The sequence below is a fragment of the Cyrtonyx montezumae genome, unplaced genomic scaffold, assembly GCF_038088225.1.
Source record: "Cyrtonyx montezumae isolate F1298 unplaced genomic scaffold, pur_monq_1.0 scaffold_33, whole genome shotgun sequence".
NCBI lineage: Eukaryota > Metazoa > Chordata > Aves > Galliformes > Odontophoridae > Cyrtonyx > Cyrtonyx montezumae.
Genome location: NW_027072038.1, coordinates 2,631,498 through 2,651,950, shown reverse-complemented (window position 1 = coordinate 2,651,950; position 20,453 = coordinate 2,631,498). Strand labels below are relative to the sequence as shown.

The 20,453-nt window shown below is 52.8% G+C and overlaps 3 protein-coding genes across 3 annotated transcripts in view; 2 read left to right on the top strand and 1 right to left on the bottom strand.

Annotated features, from left to right (window-relative positions):
* The first annotated feature begins 1,384 nt into the window (after positions 1-1,384).
* Positions 1,385-4,726, top strand: LOC136054053 (D(1) dopamine receptor-like). Its single transcript, XM_065745094.1, has 2 exons — positions 1,385-1,442; positions 3,269-4,726. Exons 1-2 carry the CDS (start codon positions 1,385-1,387, stop codon positions 4,552-4,554), a joined length of 1,344 nt encoding a protein of 447 aa, XP_065601166.1. The 3' UTR covers positions 4,555-4,726.
* A 1,999-nt stretch (positions 4,727-6,725) lies between these two features.
* On the top strand, positions 6,726-13,766 carry R3HCC1 (R3H domain and coiled-coil containing 1). Its single transcript, XM_065745074.1, has 7 exons — positions 6,726-6,857; positions 7,250-7,387; positions 7,585-8,704; positions 9,037-9,209; positions 10,260-10,330; positions 10,914-11,009; positions 12,634-13,766. The coding sequence occupies exons 1-7, from the start codon at positions 6,763-6,765 to the stop codon at positions 12,780-12,782; spliced, it is 1,842 nt and encodes a 613-aa protein (XP_065601146.1). The 5' UTR covers positions 6,726-6,762; the 3' UTR covers positions 12,783-13,766.
* LOXL2 (lysyl oxidase like 2) overlaps positions 11,303-20,453 on the bottom strand; it is a 31,841-nt gene continuing 22,690 nt past the window's right edge. Inside the window, exons 8-14 of the mRNA XM_065745073.1 lie at positions 19,493-19,658; positions 18,738-18,981; positions 16,569-16,684; positions 16,308-16,444; positions 15,562-15,673; positions 14,657-14,865; positions 11,303-12,073 (exon numbers count right to left, since the gene is read on the bottom strand). Coding sequence (XP_065601145.1) covers positions 14,786-14,865; positions 15,562-15,673; positions 16,308-16,444; positions 16,569-16,684; positions 18,738-18,981; positions 19,493-19,658 — 855 coding nt within the window. The 3' untranslated portion in view covers positions 11,303-12,073; positions 14,657-14,785. The remainder of the gene's footprint in view (positions 12,074-14,656; positions 14,866-15,561; positions 15,674-16,307; positions 16,445-16,568; positions 16,685-18,737; positions 18,982-19,492; positions 19,659-20,453) is intronic.

Here is a 20,453-nt window from a genome sequence, read left to right as displayed (position 1 = left end):
ACTAAGGCCTTAAAAGGGAGACCTGCAAAATGTTTTAATGAAGGAGCTGCTGGCGCTGAGGTCGGGGGCAGAGGCCTGCAGTCGCTGTGATGCAACTTTCTGCTTTCTCTTACTTGAAATCCGAGCTGTCTGCTGCCTTTGGGTCTTCCTTGTTGTCAAGGCAGCAGCAGGGTGATCTGCTTCCAGCTCTCCTGCGGAGTGATTTGGGGTGGGAGGGGAAAAGATGCATCATTTTCTCGTTGGGAGTTTTGGTGTAACAGTCCTAACTGCTTGTGGTCTTGGTGTTGCAATTCCACAAGATGATGGGTTACCAGAAAGCCCTGAAATAAAACCCAGTTTGTGTTTCTAATGCAAAAAAAAAAACCCAACCAAACAACAACCAAAACCGACCACGGGAAGCGAACGTATTCTTGGAGGCTGTGAAGTGAAATCATTGCTTTTTTTGCAGGTCGCTTTTTTTATGCTGGTTATGCACTTGGGAAAAGCAGAATGAATTCCTTTGGGAGGAGAAGAGAAAGGAGCATGGCAGGGGAGCTGGGAGCTCTGTGCTGAGCTGCAGTCCTCTCTGAACCTCTCCCAGATTCGCAGTGTATTCAGTGTGTTATCAGTGTTCTGGGCTCCTTCCCAGCCTGAGCTGCAGTGCTTTTGAGCCACGTGCTTGGCAGCTTGGGTGAGCAGTAACCTGGGCCTGCAGTTCAGCCCCAGAGGGCTATGGGGGGGAGGTCAGTGGTGGCCAGCACGGTGCTGCACTGCTTGTCACTGCTGCTCAGCAGTGCTGGAGCACGCAGGGCAGCACTTAGGTGAAATGAAGCTCTGTGTTCCTTTTGTAAGCCAACGGGAGAGAAACCACTGTTTTCTGCCTACATGTAATAAAAGGGAGAGGAAAAACCGGAGTCCTTTGTGCTTCCTTTCTGTCCTGGCTGTCCTGCAGAGGCTGAGTGCTAAAAGTGAGAGGGACGCCTTCCTGGGCTGCTGTGCCAAAAAGCAAACTGCTGTCCCTGCGTTGTTTCAAAGCAGTCACTGCCATCCAACAAACAGCGAGCACAAGCCTTGCTTTTTCTTTCACCTATAGACAATGAATGCCCCTGCAGCCAGAGGTGGGGTCTGAGCTGGCGTGCTGATCCGCAGAGAGTTGTTTTTTGCAGGGGGAGATGGGAAGGGAGGCATTTCTTACTCCCCGTGCTCACTGTGTGCAGCTCTGGGGGTTTCTGAGTGGCCCAAAAGCTGCTTGTAGGAATGTGTTAAGGGGAAATAAAGCCTAGGGTTGCTGGAGGAAGAGTGGTCCTGTAGCACATCAGAGATGGCTGCTGGGGAAGAGTTAACAGCAGCAGCTGCTGCTTCCTTTGAGTGGCTTCTTGTTCTCTGATGCAGAGTGGGGAACGGAATGGAGATGGCTGAGCTGAGGATGTATTCTGGTGAGACAGAGGGCAGCTTCTTGCTGGGTGAGAAAATGAGCTACGGGAGACGAAAGCTGGATTGCTGCTGAACTGCAGTCTCAGCATGCTTTGAGTGCTGCATCCGAGAGTACTTTGATTCTGAGATGCTGCTTACGTGAGGACACGTTGCAGCCCTTCAGTGCATAATGCAGTGGGGGTGAAAATCGCCCTGTTTTGGTCTCCTGCAGAAGAGATAACAGCCCTTCCTCCAGAAGGGAAGCAGTGTGCTGGTCCCACCCCACCTTCCCCTCTCCCACCCAGTCCTCAACATCTCTTTCAGTGCAAGGCTGAGATCCCCTCTTCAGGCTTTTTTAAGCTCCTGAGCGTGGGAAGGCTTCATCAGACCATGGGTTTCCTGGGCTGCCTTCAGCTCGTGGGACCCGAGCACACAGTGAGCACCCAGAGCCAACCTCGGACGGGTTGAACGCTGTGGGACTGATCCCTTTAAGGCTGACAGAAGCATCTTGCTGTCTGCATCTTAAAAACCTCTGTGCCCTGTATGGGGAATAGGAAAAAAGTCATTTTTTGGGGTGCAGCTCTGCGTGGCACTGCCACGGAGCACTCCACTGCCATAGGATCATAGATTAAATTGGAAGGGACCTCTGAGGGCCATCTAGTCCGACACCACCAGCTTGCCCAGGGCCTGATCCAGCCTTGTCCTGTGGTGTCAGGGCAGCTGGATGGGATCCTTCCCTTCAGAGCAGCGCTGGGAAGGAGGAAAAGGAACAGCACCGGAGCTTGGTGCCATCTAGCTGCGCTTCCCGGCACTAACGAGGCTTAATTAAACAAAGCCTCCCACATTGAACGCTGCGATACGGAGCCAGCACGCTGTTTGCACTCGGAGTAAGCTGCGTCTTTGAGGGAAGAATCGTGCTCCCGTTTCCACGCTGCTCTTGGGCAGCTGGGATCACGCAAAGCCTGCATCCCTGGGTCAGGTGAATTCAATCGCAGCTCAGCTGAGCTGATGCTGCACGGATTCGCTGCTGCTCTCTTCTGAGGTGAAGGCAGAGATCAGTGCAGCACTGGGAGTGAATGCTGAGCTGCCTGCTGGCTTTGTCACTTCGGCCTGCACGGGTTTTCGCTGCTCTTCTGTGGCTCAGCCCGTTTGCAGCACAGCGTTGCTCAAAAGCAATCCCCATTCGTGCAGCTGCTCAACCCTGTGATGTTCTGTGACCATAGGATGCCAGATCTGCAGCACTCCCAGCTGGGCAGCTCGGGGCTGGAGGCAGTGACTGCTTTAGGGTCGTACATCTGAGCCACGACCGCGTTGCTTTTTATTCAGAGATCACACCAGCAGATTCTTGCACGCTGCATTTCCACCCTGATTTGCACTGAGGACCCTTCAGTCCCACTTGAACCCCTGATTCCCAAGCAGCTCGCCCTGTTAGCTGAGTATTGCCCTGCTCCTGGAGGGCACCAGGAGAGTGTGGGCAGAGAAGGAAGAGCAGACAGAGCAGCCTGCTTTGTGAGCAGAGCCTGGTCAGTGCAAGAGGGGTTGAGTGGGATCCTGCAGCAGATCAGCACCAGAGGAAGAGCTTTGCAGCAGGAGAAAGGCTTGCAGCAAAGCCCTTGCAGTTTGCTCCACGATCAGAGGTGAGTGCTGGCTCTTTGTGGAGAAAGAAAAGTGGGGTGGGAGGCAAGAGGATGAAACAAACACCGTGCTGTCAGCAGATCTGGAAAAGAACGAGAGCTTGGAGTGCTTCTCCCTGTGCTGGGTCGCCCGGCTGGGTGTGAGAGCTGGGAGGATTGCAGTCGGTGCTGGGGAGCTGCCAGCAGGGCTCTGGATGCTGCTGGGGGCTTGAAGGATCTCACCAGCTGTGAGATCCCTCAAGGCACTGGAGCAACGGATGGCTTTTTTTCCTCCACGGAAGGAGATAAGGAGGACCCGCTCAGTGGCAGCGGCCGTGGGAAGAGTGGGGTGGAGGGAGGCACCCCTACGTTGTCTTCCCACGGAGCAGCAGCTGCCTTACTGTTCCTTCTCATCCTCCTCACACTCCTGGACAACACCCTGGTGTGTGTGGCTGTCATCAGGCTCAGGTACCTGCGCTCGAAGGTCACCAACTTCTTCATCATCTCCTTGGCCGTGCTGGTGATGCCTTGGAGGGCTGCTGCCGAGGCCGTGGGGTTTTGGCCCTTCGGGGCTTTCTGCAACACCTGGGTGGCTTTTGACATCGTGTGCTCCACAGCCTCTATCCTCAATTTGTGTATCATCAGCGTGGACCACTACTGGGCCATCTCCAACCCGTTCTGCTACGAGAGAAGGATGATACCGTGCGTGGCTTTGGCCACGATTGGGGTGACGTGGCTGCTGTTCCTCCTGATATCCTTCATCCCCGTCCGGCTGAAGTGGCACAGGGATCCGGAGCTCCTCAACCAGCAGGAGAACGTCACCTGGGAGAGCTGTGATTCTCACCTCACCGGGATTTACGCCATCTCATCTCTCAGCTTCTACATCCCCGTTGCCATCATGATGGTGACCTACAGCTGCATCTTCGCATTGCAGATCCACAGGATCTCCTCCTCGGAGAGAGCAATGGAATTCACCCAGAGCTGTCCCAGCGGTGATTGCCCTCACACAGCCAACCTGAAGACCTCCTTCAAGAAGGAGACCAAGGTCCTCAAGACCCTCTCCATCATCACGGGCGTCTTTGTCTTCTGCTGGCTGCCTTTCTTCGTGCTCAACTGCGTGGTGCCCTTTTGCCATCTTGCCCACTGTGAACCAGGAGAGCTGCCTTGCGTCAGCGAGACCGTCTTCAACACCTTGGCCTGGTTTGAGTGGGCAAACTCCTCCCTCAATCCCATCATCTATGCCTTCAACGCAGATTTCCAGAGGGCTTTCGCCTCCATCTTGGGCTCTCACTACCTCTGCCCCAACACTGCAGTGGAGATGGTCAACGTCAGCCACGAGCTGCTCTCCTACCACCACAACACCTCGTGCCCAAAGGACGTGGTGACCCTCAGCCACCCCCACGCCGTTCTGCAGATGGACATCAACGAGGTGTCCTCGGAGGAGCTCTCCCAGCTCTCCTCCTGCCGCTCTGCCGTGGTGCACGTGGAGTACGAAGCTGTTTTCCCTTTGGAGAAGGTGGCACTGCTCACCAGCAGCGTGTGGGGCTGAGATGGGATGAGCAGCGTGGTGAGATGGGCAGCTGTAGCAGCTCCTGCTCACGTCCGTTTTCTGAGGCCGTTAGGGATAACAGGAGCACTGCTCTCTCTGCCTGGGCAGGAGTTTGCATTACTGAGTGTGGAGCGATTTATTTATTTTTCAGACAGCTCAAAGGATTCAGATGCTTTGGTTTTTTTTCTTAATCCTTGTAACCTACAGCTTCAGGCGTGCGGTAGAAATCGGTGTGGCTTCCCTCTTTGACCCATAGGGAAACGCTTCTCTGCGAAAGGCAAAACCACAACGGCACAAATTCCTCTTTCCCTGTGTCTGCAGTGAGATGAGGCTCAGTGCTTTGTGGGTGCAAGCTGTCCTGCAGGCCACGGCATGCATGCTGCCACCTCTCCCAGAGCCCCAGGGCTGAGCACCGCGCAGGGTTGGGTGTGCTGTAGGATGAGTGCATGCCCAGGATGCTGAACCATTTGCTTGGAGCCCTCGGGATCGAGCCCTTCATGCTCCAGGGGGACAAACCCAGGTTTTAGAGCACAGATATTGCTGTTCTGGTCCTGTTGTTTGTGCCACATCTTCCACCAGCCGCCTCCCCCTCCTTTTTTGCTGTGTTGTTTCTTTCTCCTTTTACTCCCTTCTCTCGCTGATTCATTCAGGATCCTTCCTGCCCTGCCTCGTTTCAGTAATAATGACTTCAAAGCTGCACTCCTTGCTCACCTGTCCTCCTTATTCAGCCCCTCCTGTGCACGCTGGAGCTGTGGCAGTGCTTGGCTGCTGCCTGGGACGTGAAACATGTTCTGCTCTGTGCTTGCTCCGAGGAGCAGCACATCCACATCCCCTTCCATCCGAGACATCCTTCACCTTCCTCACGACAGCACAGCCCTCCTCCCCTGGCAGACACAAAGCAAGAAAGCAGAAAGTGGTAATTACAGACTAACGTTAATCATTAATCACAGTCAGCGTGGGAAGGGAGCAGAGCTCGTGCTCCTGAGGTCAGTGCTTGGGTGATCCCATGGGAGCACTGCTCGGGCTCCCCTTGCTGCCACCTCCCTGCACAGCAGCGATGGCAGAGGGGGACAACCCACGACCCAGCATCACTGTTCCCTTACCATGACGGGCAGAGGTAACGACAGAGCAGGTGATGGGAAACTTTGATGGGGGGGAGGGGGGGGTCCTCTTCTCCAAGTAGATATGGTCTAAATGTGCTCCTACCTCTCCAACGGGGCTGCAAAGTGTGCTTGTGGGCGAGAAAGGATGCTCTGAGGCCCTGTGCCATCACAAAACGAGGAGCAGCGTGGGGCCGGGGCTGCTCGTTGCCCTCGGGAGTGGTTTTATTGATTAAGTGAATGCACGGAGTACAGAAACGGTTGAGAGGTGCGGGTGCTGCGCGATGCCGCTCCTCCCAGCGGGCAGAGGCTGCGGGGGGGGGGGTGGGGGGGAGATGTGGAGGTCTTGAGTGGGGGGAGGAGCGGTTGTGGGGGGGGGGGAAGGGCTCTTAAGGAATCACAGCCGATCTGAGAGGTAATTGCGAGCAATCAGGGAGCGTTAACCGTGCGCTGCCCGAGGTGCCGTTCACTTTGATGCTACAGGAAATCATTGACGTGCTATTGGGGGGGGAGGACTGATCGGTGCAGGGGAACCCCCCACTGGCGGTGCAACCCCGCCCCCCCCCCGCCCACGTGCACGGCCGCGCGTCCCCGCGGTTTCCGCACACGTGGCCGCCGCTTCCTGCGGGGCGAAGGGGAGGAGTGGGGGGGTTGGGGGGAAGAGGGGGGGCGGTGCCCGGCGGAAAGGGCCGGGACGGGCGCAGGCGCTGCAGGAGGGGCGGTTTTGGGGAGAGCTCGGAGGGCCCGGAGGTATTGGGGGGGGGGGGCGAGGGGTGCGGTGAGGTTGCGGGGGTGCGGGAGGGGGGATGGGGGGCAGGGCTTGCACGTGGTGCTGGGGCAAGGAGCGGGGTGGGCAGATTGGGGTGCACGGCGGAAGGAATGGGGTGCAGCGCGTGCACGGGTTTGCACGAGGTGCTGGGGGGGGGGGTGCACAGGGAAGGGATGGGGTGCAGCAGGGTTTGCCTTGGGTGCACGGGGTTGGGGTCAGGGCTGCAGCAGTGTCCCCGGAGCCGCAGGGGAGTGTTGGGATGGGGGTACACGCAGTCATCCCGACGTGTCCCCATCCCCCACCCCAGGTCCCCCCCGTGCCACCCTGGCTCTGCGCCCCATGGACGGCGTTTTCCTCTCTCCCAACGAGGATGAGTTCGTGGGGAGGATCACGGAGGAGCTGGAGCACTTCATGGTGCAGGGGCAGCACCACAGGTGGGTGCCCCATCCGGAGCTGATGTGTCGGGACTGTGCTCTGCGTGGGCCCCGTGGGGTTTGCGTGGCACAATTTGGGAGCGTGGCAGCGTTTGCAGGCTGGCTGTGGGGCCTGAGTGCCATGCGGTCCAGCGTGGGGTTGGTTCGTATTTTAGCTGCTGATTTATGCAGTGCCTTTAGAGGAGAGGTTGCAGCCTCCTGGGATGAGGGCAGAAACAACAGTCGTGTGGTGGACGGGGCACATCTGTCTGCACATCTGGATGGAGAAGGGCTTTGGGCTCCTTAATAGCACTAAGGCTTTAAGGCACGGATCTAAAGCCCTACACCTGGAGTGTAGATAAGAGCCAATACATTCTTGCTGCGTTCTTCTCCTCCTTCCTCTGCTTTTCCAGGGTGCTCCTGTTCCCCCCTCTGTCCAGCCGCCTCCGCTACTTGATCCATAGGACCGTGGAGAACGTGGATTTGCTGAGCAGCTTTTCGGTCGGGGAAGGATGGAGGAGGAGGACGGTCATCTGCCACTCAGCTGTAAGGTAGACGTGACATTTTGTGGGGCTCTGGGGTTGTTGTTCCTCCTTTGAGGCGTAGCATGTGTCATCCACAGCATTAAGGGAACGGGGAACAAAGGAAGAACAAAGCCTCGATGCGTTGGCCAACGCACAGCTCCTGCGTTTCCCTCTCTGTTTTGCACATGTTGCTCTGCTCACGCTTTGCTTTTTCCTGTCCCCAGGATTCCCAGTGAGACCAGCGAGCAAAACCCCGCTGCCACCGCACCACGACCGCCCCGACCCACACAGCCATGGGGCCGTGGTGCACGGGGAGCTCGGCTGCGGCACGGCGGGGACGGGCACGGGGACACATCCCGAGCCTGTGTGGGGTCGGGCAGGATCAAGAGGCCGCCGCGGAGGAAGCCCGATAAAGCCCTATACGTCCCCAAAGCGATGCGTAAGAAGGCGGAATGGGGAGAACAGGAGGTGGGCTCCAATAGGACGCGAGAAGGGGAGATCTGCCCCAAAGCTGCCCTTGGGGGGGAGGCTGAAGGTGGCTCCGAACCCAATGCAGCCGTCAGTGGGGTCTGTTTGGGGCTTGATGAGAAGCACGATGCTGGGGAGGAGGCAGGAAGAAGCACAAACGGAGACCGTCCTCTGCCCTGCGCCGATGTCCCCTTCTTAGAGAGCAGCAGCAGTTCCTCTGGGCAGCACAGTCAGGATAATAAGGGCTGTTCAGATTCCCTCTCCTCCGTACTCATTGAAAACTCAACTGAGGCAGAAGAGCAGAGCAAGAGCTGTGACGACACCGTTGGAGTGGAAGGCAGCAAGACTCCGTGCCAGGAGCAAAAGAGCTGCGATGCTGACGTGCTGGGGTACAGCAAGAGCTCCCACCTGAAGGGGGAACACAGCTCTGCTGCCACTTTGGTGCTGGAAAACCAAGAGGAGAGCTGTGCCGTGAGCCTGGAGAGCAGTGGGAACACGTCTCTGCCAAGCGAGGATGTGGTAGACCCGGTGCTGGAGCTGGGCAAGGGTCCCTCTGAACCAGAAAATGAGGATCAGGAGAACTTCAGCGGTGTCCAAGAAGAGCCCACCCAACCCCAGACCCCAACAAAAGCACAGGGTGAGGCTGTGCTTGTGTCTGAGCCCATTGGTGGTGCTGACCCCTTGGGTCCCAGTGAGCAGGAGCGTGGGGTGGATGTGCCCCACGTGGCCAAGGATGGGAGCAGGGAGCCCACGGGGTTGGCCGATGCACTACAGCACGAGCTCCGGTTGCCCAAAGAGGACCAAGAGGAGAATGTCACCATCCAGAGCCGGGAGATCGCCCTCGAGGACGACTGCACCGCAGAGCTCCTGCAGGAGGTAACCGTGCTGTGGTCACTTTGGGGTAAAGAGGGCATTCAGGGGATCTCCCCGTGGGGGAGCATCCGTGCCAGGCTCTGTTGGACCGTGACTGTGAGTTGGTGGGACGCTGCAGGACGGCTGCTGGTGATCAAATCCCATGTGATGGACCCCCAGCGTGAGCTCTCAGTCCTTGTGTTCCCTGTGTTCAGGCACTGAGTGCTCAGCACGAACCCACAGCAGCACCGGGAGCTTGTAGGAACGTTGCCCTGGTGGCTCCACCACGGCGCTCTCTGTCTCAGTGCCTTTGCTGTGATGAGATCTCATTTTATTTTATCCTGTGCTGTTCCCAGATCGTGGGTCATCTCACCGTGAAGGACATCAGCATCGAGAGGATCACGCTCGATTATTCCAGCTACGGCGACGCGCACGTCCACGAGGGCGACTTCGGGCACGTCACCGAAATCTACGACTTCTCCCCATCGCTGAAAACGGAGCACCTGATGGAAGTGTTCTCAGATTTCCAGTAAGTGCTGATTTTAGGGGTGCGAAGTGAGCAGCATTGGGAGCCGAGCGCGCAGCGGAGCGACGCTGAGTTTCACCATCGCCTCCGCGCTCCTTCCTCCGTGTGCTCCGCGCTTTGGAGGATGTTTTGTGTGATGGGAAGGGTTCTTGGAGGCTCCGTCAAGCCTCCCTGCGAGCTTACTTGTGCTGCTCTTGCTTCACTGGGAACCTCTGCGTGCTCCATAGGAGCCTCTTTGCTCTCATACCCCAGTGTTGGAGTGGCACGCTTGCAAAAAAAAAGAATAAAGGGCCCAATCCTGGTGTAGGAGGTGAGATTGATGGTGTAAACACAGGGAGCAGACAGCACTGAGCTGGAGGGGTGATGCTGGATCAGCAGTGGGATCAGAGCAAGGCCGTGCCCCGTGGGGTGGTCCGTGGGCTCTGCGTGGGGGATGGGTTCATTGGGAACGCTCATCCGCCTAGATTGAAAAGTGCTGTCTGCGTTCTGTGTGAGCTGCTGTGTGTTGTCAGCATTTCCTCTGATGTTTTTTTCCTTCTGCTTGCTGTGAGAGTGGAACTGAGCTGCAAATCGACCGATCTCATCGGAGCGCTCGATCGCCTTTTTATTTCCTACGCTGCAGGGAACACCAAGTCTTTGAACTCCCCTCTCCCCAGCTCACGTTTTTCCACTGACGCTTCAGTAAATGGATTTCTGCTTTGGTCTCATCATCTGTAGCTTTGCAAATCGCTCTGTAGATGAGCTCTGCTTCTCATTGCAAGTGGCTGAGCAGTCAGGGAGCGTTCATTGGGCACCGTGTGCATGGCAGCACTGCCAGGCCCTGAAATAGAGGCTGCCTGTTGGCCGGGAGCTTCTTTAGGGGGGAATAAAGAGTCCAGGGAGGAATCACAGACTGTGATCTAATTTGATTCTGATCCTTTCCCCTCTTGCGCATGGGATGCGATGCTCGGATGGAGACACCAAGTATTTGGCGACTCAACATGGCTGTGGGGTTTACTTTTTGTCTTTTTCTTCCTGTTAACAAACACTCTTTTCATTTTTTTTCCTCTGCAGGGAGAGTGGCTTCAAAATCCAGTGGGTGGACGACACGCACGCCCTGGGGATCTTCTCCAGCCTGTCTGCAGGTGGGGAGCTGTAGGGTGCTGGGCACGTGTTCTGCTGCTTTGTGCTTCAAACTTGAGTATTTGCAAGCCTGGCGTGTAGCGTGGTAACTCTGCTTTGCAAGATGAACGGGTTTTTAATTGGCTTGGGTAATTAGCAGGGCACCTGTGGTACAGCGAGCTGTGCATTGCTGGAAATGGTTTTGTTGCTTCAGTTTTTATCGTGGAATCGTAAAGAAGGGGTCACCATAGAGTGGTTTGGGTTGGGAAAGGGCCTGTAAGGGCCATCAGGTGCTCAGTCACCTTGGGTGTCTTCAGGGACAGGGCATGCACCATCCTGCTGAGCAACCTGTGCTTTATAGAATCGTGATCATAAAAAGATCTGAGGTCATCGAGTCAGCTGTCAGCCCCTCCCCACCACAGAATCATTACGGTTAGAGAAGACCTCCGCCGTCCTCAAGTCCAACCCCATCACCGCGCACAGCCCGAGCACTCACGCTCTTTTCCTGGGGATTCGGTCTGGTTATCAGAGTGGTCTTTCGAATGTATGGGTTTTTTGAGCCACTGCCATTCCCCTTCTGCTGACTGTGTCTTTTGTTCTTGGAAGCATCTCAAGCCCTGGGGCGGCGTTACCCTTCGTTGAAGATCCGACCGCTGATCCACGCGACAAAGCAGTCCAAAATTAAGGCACTTCAGCGACCAAGTAAGATGATCTTGTCTTAATTACTATCTCCTGAGTCGCCTGTTGTGTGTCCTGGGTGGTCAGCCTCACAGTGATGCTTCAAACAGGGAAATACTTATTGGATACCAGTTTTCCTTTGTTATTTAGCAGATTATTGGCCATGGCAGGGCATGGTTGGCACCCAAGCTGTGACATTACAACTTCCTTGGCCAGTAAAGCTGCTTGTTGCTCTGACTGCCAGAATGTGAACAGACATTTGCCCCATAAAGTTCTGCCCTATTACTCTGCACAATTAAAGACAAACCCGAGAGCAGTTATTTCGTGGTTGGCATAATTTTATTCAGTATCAGGTGAAGAGGAAATGGTTAAGCTTAGCCATTAACATTGGTTTATTTAGTTGATTGCCTTTTAAAATCATACTGTAATCAGGTATACTTGCCACAGTAAAGAAATGCCATGAATCTCGTAGCAGAGAGATTGTGCTGAAGGTACAGCGTTGAAACAGATGTCAGTATGAATGATCCAAAGGGACACTGTCACAGTTAGAAGTTCCTGAGCTAAATTAAATGTGAAAGGAGTGATCTGCTTTCACACTTCTCACCTGTTCTCATTCAAGTTCTCCATGTGTGCCCTGTTGGCACGGGTGGGAACCAGGTAGCAAGCTCCATCATATAGAAACCGTGCACTTTAAGTGCCATTTATTTCCACACATGCATTTGGATCTCAATTAGCTGACAGTGTTTCTTTTTATTATTATTATTATTATTTTTTAACAGCTTTTTGAAGAAAGATTGGCAGTTTCATTGTCCAAGCTGTGATGCTCTGAGCCTGCCAGCCTGCCCCTTTTTCCTTAAGCTGCTGCTAGGCTGCCTTTAGGAATAACGCTTCTGAAAAAAGCAAGCAAAGCCCACGTGGCTAACTGGATAATAATTTGCAAACAGTTGCTGATAAATGATCAGATAGTAGCCAAATCCAGATTATTTTGGACTTGGTTCTGGTGTATTGCTTTACTGAAGATGAAACTGTAGCAAGCCAGATGTGCAGCAGGAACTGGAGCTCACTGCTCCCTCCCGGCCCAATTTTTCCTAAAGCAAAAGAAAAAAAAGCAGGTATTTTTCCATTGGTGCTGTTTGAGGATTGAGGTGTTGGTTTTGGTGAGCTGATACTGAGATGAAACCTGTGTGGCTCTGTGGGTTGGACTGTGCCTTCGTTTTGTTCTCAGAGAAGGGAGGACTGGCTGTGTCATGCCAGAGTGTTCCTGAAAGCCAATGGGGAACACTGCAGGGTCGTAGAAGCATTAACATGCACTAGGGTTGGAAATGACCTCTAAGGTCAGCTCAACCAACCCATCCCCACAGCATCACTGAGGTTGGAGGAGACCACTAAGACCATCAAGTCCAACCATCGTGGACCAGTAGAGGATTGAAGCTTCTTTGTGTCCAAATATTATCATTGTTGCACAGAAGCTACCGTACAAAATGTGAAATGGAAAGTCTTTCCAAGGGAACTTGCTCTCTAGGGATAGGACAATGCTCATCCCAGAGGAACTCAGAAAACAGACACCTGTTCTTGTGTCCTACAGTTGAGCTGTAAGTCTGCTCCTGACCAACCCCCAGCTTAACCATTTTCACCCTTTTTCACCCAGAACTCCTTCAGCTTGCCAAAGAGAGACCCCAGACTGACACGGTGGTGGCGAGGCGGCTGGTGACCCGCGCCCTGGGGCTGAAGCACCAGCAGCAGTGTGACCCCAGCCCCGAAGAGCTCCTCCCAGAAGGTTTGGACCAGGAGGAGTGAACCGTCTCCGCTCAGAAAACGATGTCTAGATGAGCATGGCTGTGATATTAAACTGCATGCAGAACACTGAGTTGCCATGGGGACGTTCTCTTATGGGTTAGCACCGGTTGCTGCTTTCTGAATCGAGAAGGGAAAAAGTTGAATGAGATGTTGAGCTCCAGAGCCCTGCAGTTTGCTCTTCGTGGTGGAGAACACTGTGCCCTGCTCTGTTCCAAAGCATCTGTAACTTCCTGCAGCACGTAAGGAAACATTACTTCGTGTTAAAGCCCACTAGGAATTGTTTGGGTTGCACCAGGGTGAGGGAAGGGCATCTCACTGGCCACCACTCGCTTGGAGCAGAGCATCTGTAGGAGTCAAAAACTCTGTTCAGTGTTTACTCTGTTGTCATATTGTTGTTAAAATATCCCACAGTAGTGACAGGCATTGAGGTTCGGGGCTTTTTCCTCATGGGAAAGAAGCTCGCCTGTGTTGCTCTGTTAGAAAGCAAAGTTGTTATTCATTCATTAAGAAAAAACAAATCAGAACTCAGCAGCAGCTCAACTTTCACAGAGCCCAATGGCTCGGAGGATGCTCTGAGACACCTTTAGTTGCAGCAGCAGCAGCAATAGTGCATCCCCCAGACTCTGCTTTAGCTGCACCATCCTGCATCTCGAGAACAAATTTTCCAACTTAGAGTAGGCTGAAAACCTCTGCTTGGTGTCATCATCTGTGTCACTGGATACAAGAAATATTCCCATAGGCATTACAGGAATCTTTAAGCCTCACAACATCCCTGTGAGGTAGGTTTGTGGGTTGATCCCTGTGGATTGAGATGGTTAATTGCCATTATTTCATCAGTCCTAGCTGCGTGTAGAAGCCTTCTCTACAAACACAGAGGGAAAAGGAAACCTTCAGTACCAGGAACTGTGAACGAGGCCCTAAACTGTGGTGGAGTGGGAATATAAAGTAGGATTTAAATACATTTGGTTGGGTTTTTTTTGGGGGGGGTGAAACATTTTATTCAAGTAGCTGTGTCGGAAAATCTGTAGCAACGTGTGTCCTCAAACAAACAGAGGAACACACTTAGCACCATTGTGAATTGACTAAGTGTAAAAGAAAAATCCTCAAAGCCAACTTAGACGGGCGGTCAGCGCATCCCCAGCGATGCAAGCCACGGAGTCACCTCTGTAAGGTACAGGGATACAATGCCTTAACTAAATTCATCCTTCAAAAGAGTGAATATCCAGCTTAGAAAGGTAACGTGTAGGTGGACGTAGGGTCTGGTGGGTGAATAGCTTACTGTGCAGTGGGAAGCAACAATCCTGTGGACTCATCATCAGGAGATCTGCCACGGCTTCTGGGTGGTAGTGGAGCTCTGATGTGCCTGTAGAGTTCTGCATTCGCTGCTCCGTTGAAGGGATTGTTCTGGGAGTTGGTTGTTGAATGCAAGAGTTTCACTGCAGCATTAAATTATGCTTTAGACTGTTCTGCTCGGAGCAAACGCCTCGGTTTTGTTTTCTTTCCTGTGTTTCTTTGCTAAAATGGAGTAATCACAGCAGCACTGAGGATAAGCGTCGTCACGACTGGAAGAGTACGCATCAACGGTGCTTCAGCTTGAGCTTAAAATACTGAGATTTGAAGAAAATGAACCGTAAAGACCCACTGAGGTTGTTGATAACCCAACCGAAAGCAAACTGTGCTCACTGCAGCCTGGACCTGTGTACACAGATAAAGCTGGTCCTGCAAGGTGGAGGGAGGAGTCCCAGTGGGGGAGGCTGGAGCGCAGTAGAGTTTGAAAGCCTGCTCCCAACACCCTCAGCAGTGGGGATGGGAATGACTAGAGGTGGTCCAACACCTACAACGGGGAAGGAAGGCAGCTTTAGAAAATAATTTACCTTGCTAATTTAGAGTTTGATTGTTTGCTTGATTTTTTTTTTTTTTTTCTCTTGGCACAGTGGTTAGGGAAATCACCGAAGCGGGGAGCCTCGCTTCTCTTAAATAGTGGGATGGGAGGCCGTGCTGCTCTATCGGGTGGACACCTTGTTGTTTGTGAGTCCACTGAAGTGATCGAACTTCTGTTCTGTTTCATCACTGAAGGAGCCACCTGGTGAGCACACAGAATACACAGGGTTAGGCAACAAGTAGCCAAGGGAAGAGGTCAACAGCGCAACCAGCGCAACACTCAGAGGCTCAAAGCAAAAGCTAGAAGAGCAAGGAGTTTCACAGCTAATTTAAGCATTAATTAGGCCTTGCCATAATTGGAACAGCCAAAGAGTCCTGGGTCTAAATCTATGTCTTTGGGAGACTTGGCTACGAACTGTCCTCGGTTGACTGCCAGGACTGTGAACTCCTTGAGGATGATGGTAAGCGGGTGCTCTTTGTTTTGTTCTCAAATAGGGCTGTGTCCTCACTTTTTGCTAGAGACAAAAGCTAAACACATTTTTAAGTATTTTCAAGCTCAGCTGGAGAGCTCATCCAACACTTGAGCGCTCTTCGTCCAACTGGAGTGGGTTTGGCTTTTCGAACTAGGTCACAAGCTGTAATACGAGATGAGTATTTTCTTCAGAAAAGCAACAAACTAATAAAAAAATCAGTAAAAAAACATTCCTTGAGGAGCTTCAGCCAGCCATGGAAACTGGCTTTGCCATGGGCTTTATTTGGAAGTTGACAGGCGGTTGCTGGTGATTTACTCTCCCTGTTAAAAATGGTTCAGCTCAGCCTGCAGCTTCGTTCCGTTTTTCAACGGCTCTGACGATCCCTAAAGCAAATTGAAACCTGTTGGGCTCTGCTGTTTTCTCACCTGTGTGGCAGTTGTACATCCAGATGCGCTGCCCGTCGTACCGGCTCCGGCATTTCATCACGTTGTTGGTGTAATCGGATTCGGCCACTTCGTAGTTGGGGTTGATGACGACCTTAGGAGTGATGGAGAAACATAGGACGGAGTGAATGAGAGGGGAATGGATGTGAGAGTCGTCAGTTTGAGGCAGGGTCAGGCTGAGAGAGAGTCAGCTTTTTCATTGCAGCTTAATCATGGTTGGACTGGACCATCTTAATGGTCTTTTCCAACTTCAACGATTCAGTGACTGTAACTTGGGAAGCAGACAGAAGCTCTTTAATTAAAGCGAGATCAAGATCACACCTTCACGGGTGCACCAAAATATACCCTCAAACACCTCTCCAATTCACACCACAGCAGTAAAGACAAAAATAATGCCTCTTCCCTTCGCTCCTGTGCAGCTCAGGGGCTGTTTTTAGAACCAAAGAGTTCCCTCCCACTCCTCCCCCTCGCACAAACCAGACTGCAGGCACAGAACTTCCCATACAGACACCCCCAGGAATAGCATTACTTCATCCATCCCCAAGCAAAGCAAGTGTGGCTTACCAATAGCCCCAGAGCTTCGTAGAAGACAACGCGTCAACATTCTGTGTCACCAATCTACGTTATTAGCGTTAGCTGCACGTGGATTGCGGAAGGCTATCAAATAATGGCAGCACGTGGATTGCTTAAGACTGACATCCCTACTGGAGAAACCCCTTTTCCCATACCTGGAAGAGGTAGTCACCCGGTGGGACGTCGGTAATGTCAATCCACTGGCAGTCGATATCGTGTCGGTACACATCCCAGCAGCCAACGGTGATCCCTTGTTCTCCAAAATTGGCACATTCATACTGCTTTTGCACATCTGAATGGGTTAAAAGCACAGTGTTGGAGTTTCAGACTGTGTCAGGGGCTGAAGTCTGGCAGCCTCAACACTCGGGGTCTGTAGAGTTTCTCTTACACCACAGAGAAAAAGGGAGCAGGCGTACCTGCTTCGCATTCGGTGTCTTCCAGACAGAAGCTGGCTTTGTGTCCTTCAGCTACCTTGGTTCCATTGAGGTTCAGTAGATCATAGTGGGTGAAGACCTCCATGCTATGGTAGTGCCTGCAAGACACGGAGAATTCATTCATTAGGGAAAGCAGCTCTTTAATTACTGCCCCTCAGGGGCTGCGTGGGGGAATACAAGCAATGCAAAGTACGCAGGACCTAAAGGAACAGAACAAGAGGAAACCACAGCCAGGAAACGTTCCCCTGGGCACCGTCCTATGTGGCACCACACGCGCTGGCTCCCGGCCCAGGGCTGGTTCACATATCGGGTGCTGAAGCTGTTCCAGGGGAGAGCCTTCATGGGATCACACACTGTTTTGTAATGGCAGCAGCAGCCAGGTTATCAATTCTAGTGTGCTGTCATCACTAGAGCAAGAAGCATTCCAGTTGCTTCGTTAACGACAGGCTGTAACCAGTGCAGGGTGTACTCAGACTGTCAACTTATTTCTTTGACACCTTTTTTTTTCCTCCCCTCCTCAATTTTTAAAAAGGACTCAAAGTGTAAATTTATTGGCAGAAAACAAACAACAGATGGAAGCATCGCTTCACAGGGAGCTAAACAATGTGACAGCTGGCTTCACACACCTTCCATCCCATAGCTCCAAATGGGGAAGTGTTAGCATCAACTCGACCTTGGCTGCACTGCCAGCAGGAATGCATCAGAGAAAGCACATGAGATGGGCTGTAGACTCATAATTAGCAAGGTTAGGACTGTAATTAGCAAAATCAGACCCCTGCAGGGTTTGGGTGATGCTGACCTGCTCCTTCCACTTGTTCTGTGCCACAGTGGTGGCTCAGCAAAGCATTGAGCCTGCACTGGGGTCAGTGGGAGGAGGCAGAGTGCTAAGACGTGCTGCTGCATGGGGTCAAGGCTGGGAGCAGCAGCATGGGCACGCTGATGGAACACACTCAACGTGATCCCAACCCTGGGACTGGGAGACAAACCACAGCTCTTGTTGGGAACAGGAGGTCCTGAAATCCTGAGACACAGCATAGCCCATCTGTGTGGCTCAGGAGTGAGGCAATGGCCAGACCGGCCCAAATTCAGCAGTGCTGAGCACAAGGCACAGCTCATCTCTTTTCCAGCTGTAAAAATAACTGTGGTGCAACGCTTCCAACCCCTGGTACTGCAGCACACATTTCTGCAGAAAAGGGGGGGCAAGGCTGGAAGGGGAAGAAATGTTTCCTCTACAGATTAGGTTTCTTTTTACCTCCTCTCCTCTAAAACCAGCAAAACTCAAACCCACCACATGCCAAAAGTCAATCCCTTTTCGCTCCCTGCTATGGTCTTTCCCATTTTTGTTCTGCTCCCACATCAAAAGGCTCCTGAACAGAAGCTCCCAGTGATGGGGTGAGGCAACAGGCAGAGAAGGGACATTTCCAAGCTGTTGACTTGGGAGCTGTCTCCTTTGGCAGCCTCCAATACGAGTTTGAGGTCTCCAGTCTGACTCACTTTCTGAAATATGTCTGAATCACTCAAAGAGGTGTTTACATTCTGCTGTTTACAGACTGGAAAGATTGAAGAGGAATTGAGTTCATCCCTCCTCCGTATAAACAGAATACAGTTTTGAGCACAGATGGCTCTTGGCCTCTCCTCAATCTCACCTCAGTTACAAAGTCTCCCAAATTGCTCCCAAAGTCTCCTTTACCCACCCCGTGATGTGCTCAGCTCCATGCAGAACCTTCTAGAAGCAGAGGTACTGCATCCATTTGGGTTTCCTCCTCCTGAACCTGCCATCCCCTGGTTATTTTGTGCTGAGTTTTCAGTAACATGCATCACAAAAGCAACCTGGCTGCAAGGTATGTGCTGTCACGTACCCCCCATTGTCCCACCATGTTCACACACTGCCTAGAGGAGCACAAAACTTGAGGATCTGCTGCTCCACGTGGCACAGATCTTACAGCAGTGGCAGAACAAGAGCTGTGCACTAAAATTCTCAACTCCCTTTTATCCCAAATTAGGGGAAAACCAACCATGTCCCAAACCGTCACTGCAGAACCGAAGCATCTGCTTGGCCAACCATGTCCCAGACCATTACTACACATCCAACGCATCTGCTTGGTTCCTGCTCTCCGTGGTGGTTGGGTTGACAGACCTGACATCACTCACCGGTGGCAGTCATGCCAGACCCAAGCGTGGCGACCGTTTTTGGGGCGGAAATCCGACTGCCCGTTGTTGTGGATCTGGGAGGAGAAGCGCAGCAGGCGGCGGTACCCGGAGGTGACGGAGGTGTTGATGGCCGAGCTGGCCAAGCAGTTCTCCTCCTGTGCACACTGCAGCATGAACATGGGGCGGTCTTCCAGGTAGGCAGTCTGCTCCACCAGCTCGGCGTTGAGCACCAGGTCGGGGGCAGCTGGAGGGAGGGAGGTGGGAAATGAGCTGACGGGCTCCCAAAGCACGTTGCAGTTTGCTAGAGATGGTCAGCCCCATCCCGCTGTTGGGGCAGGTCCGTTTCTTTTGTGTATCTCAAGGTAGAGACAACAAAACGAGTGAAAGCCTGGGTTAGGGTGGTATGGAGCCTGGAGAACTTGTGGATGTCCCATTTCTGGAGGTGCTCAAGGTAAGGCTGGATGGGGCTCTGGGAAACCTGATCTGAGGGCGAACAACCAGACCATGGTGAGGGTGGAAGTGGATGGGCTTTAAGGACACTTCCACTCCAACCATTCAATGATTCTGTGGATCTTTAAGGACCCTTCCACCCCAAATCCATCCTACGGTTCTATGATCTTGAAGGAACCTCCCACCCCAACCGTTCTGTGATTCCATAATCTTTCAGGACCCTTCCAACCCAACCCATTCTATGACTCTATCAGATTTAAGGTCCCTTCCAACCCAACCCATCCTGTGATTTTATGATGACTCACTCTCTGAGCAGGACACGCCAGCACCAAAGCGACCTCCTCCTCTGGGACAGGAGACATCAGCTCCATCATGACGGCAGTGGGCCAGGGACATCTCCGTCCCTGAGCACTTGACCCCACTCATGACCACGCTGTCAGCACTGACATCTCCATGCCAGTACCAGGTTTCCTGGGCAGAGGGACAGAAAGAGGCATTCACACTCCATTTCATGGACCACTGAGGGAATACTTCTGTTTACTTGTGAATAACTTCTCCTTCCAGGAACATCAATGCATGAGCAGACCAGAGGCAGATTCGTTTGGAGCCCTCTTTTAAGGGATTGGGGTTCCTGATGGAGCTGTTGCTGTGTGTCAAAGCAGAGGAATGGAGGCAGGATGCTGCTCATCCTCATCTCTCACCTTTTTAAAACCTTTTGTAGGCCCAATGAAACTGCAATGGCAAAGGGAAAGGAAGAAAGAAGAGAAAGAATTCTGGCCCTTGCATTAGTATCCAAACTGGAAGCACGTTTGCAGGAAATGAGAACCCATCTGCACCATTGCTTCCATTGCAACGGGCTGTTTGTTAACCCTGTTAGCAACACCCTGCACACAGGGCTGCCCTGTTCTACACAGTGTAGCTTTATGCTCGCAGAGCTGGTGCAGCCGGGATACGCATAAGAGCCTTTTCTGTTCTAAATACCGACAGTCTCAGCTAAAGGAAAAAATGTCTTGTTTCTTGCTGGACTCAAAGGGCTGTGTCAACAGAGCTGGAAAGGCCAGCATTGAAGGGACGTGGCTATCCACAGCTCTTGTGCTCTGCTTGGCAGCTGTGCAAGCAGTCAGCTGGAGGAACCAGCTTGCAGCAAAGCTCCAGCCTCCTCCCTCCTAAGGCATCAGACCCCAGATTCCCTTTCTGGCCATGAGCAACACTTAAAACCGGTGTCAATCTGCTTGCTCAGGAGCCTGGTATGCCCTCCTGGCATCC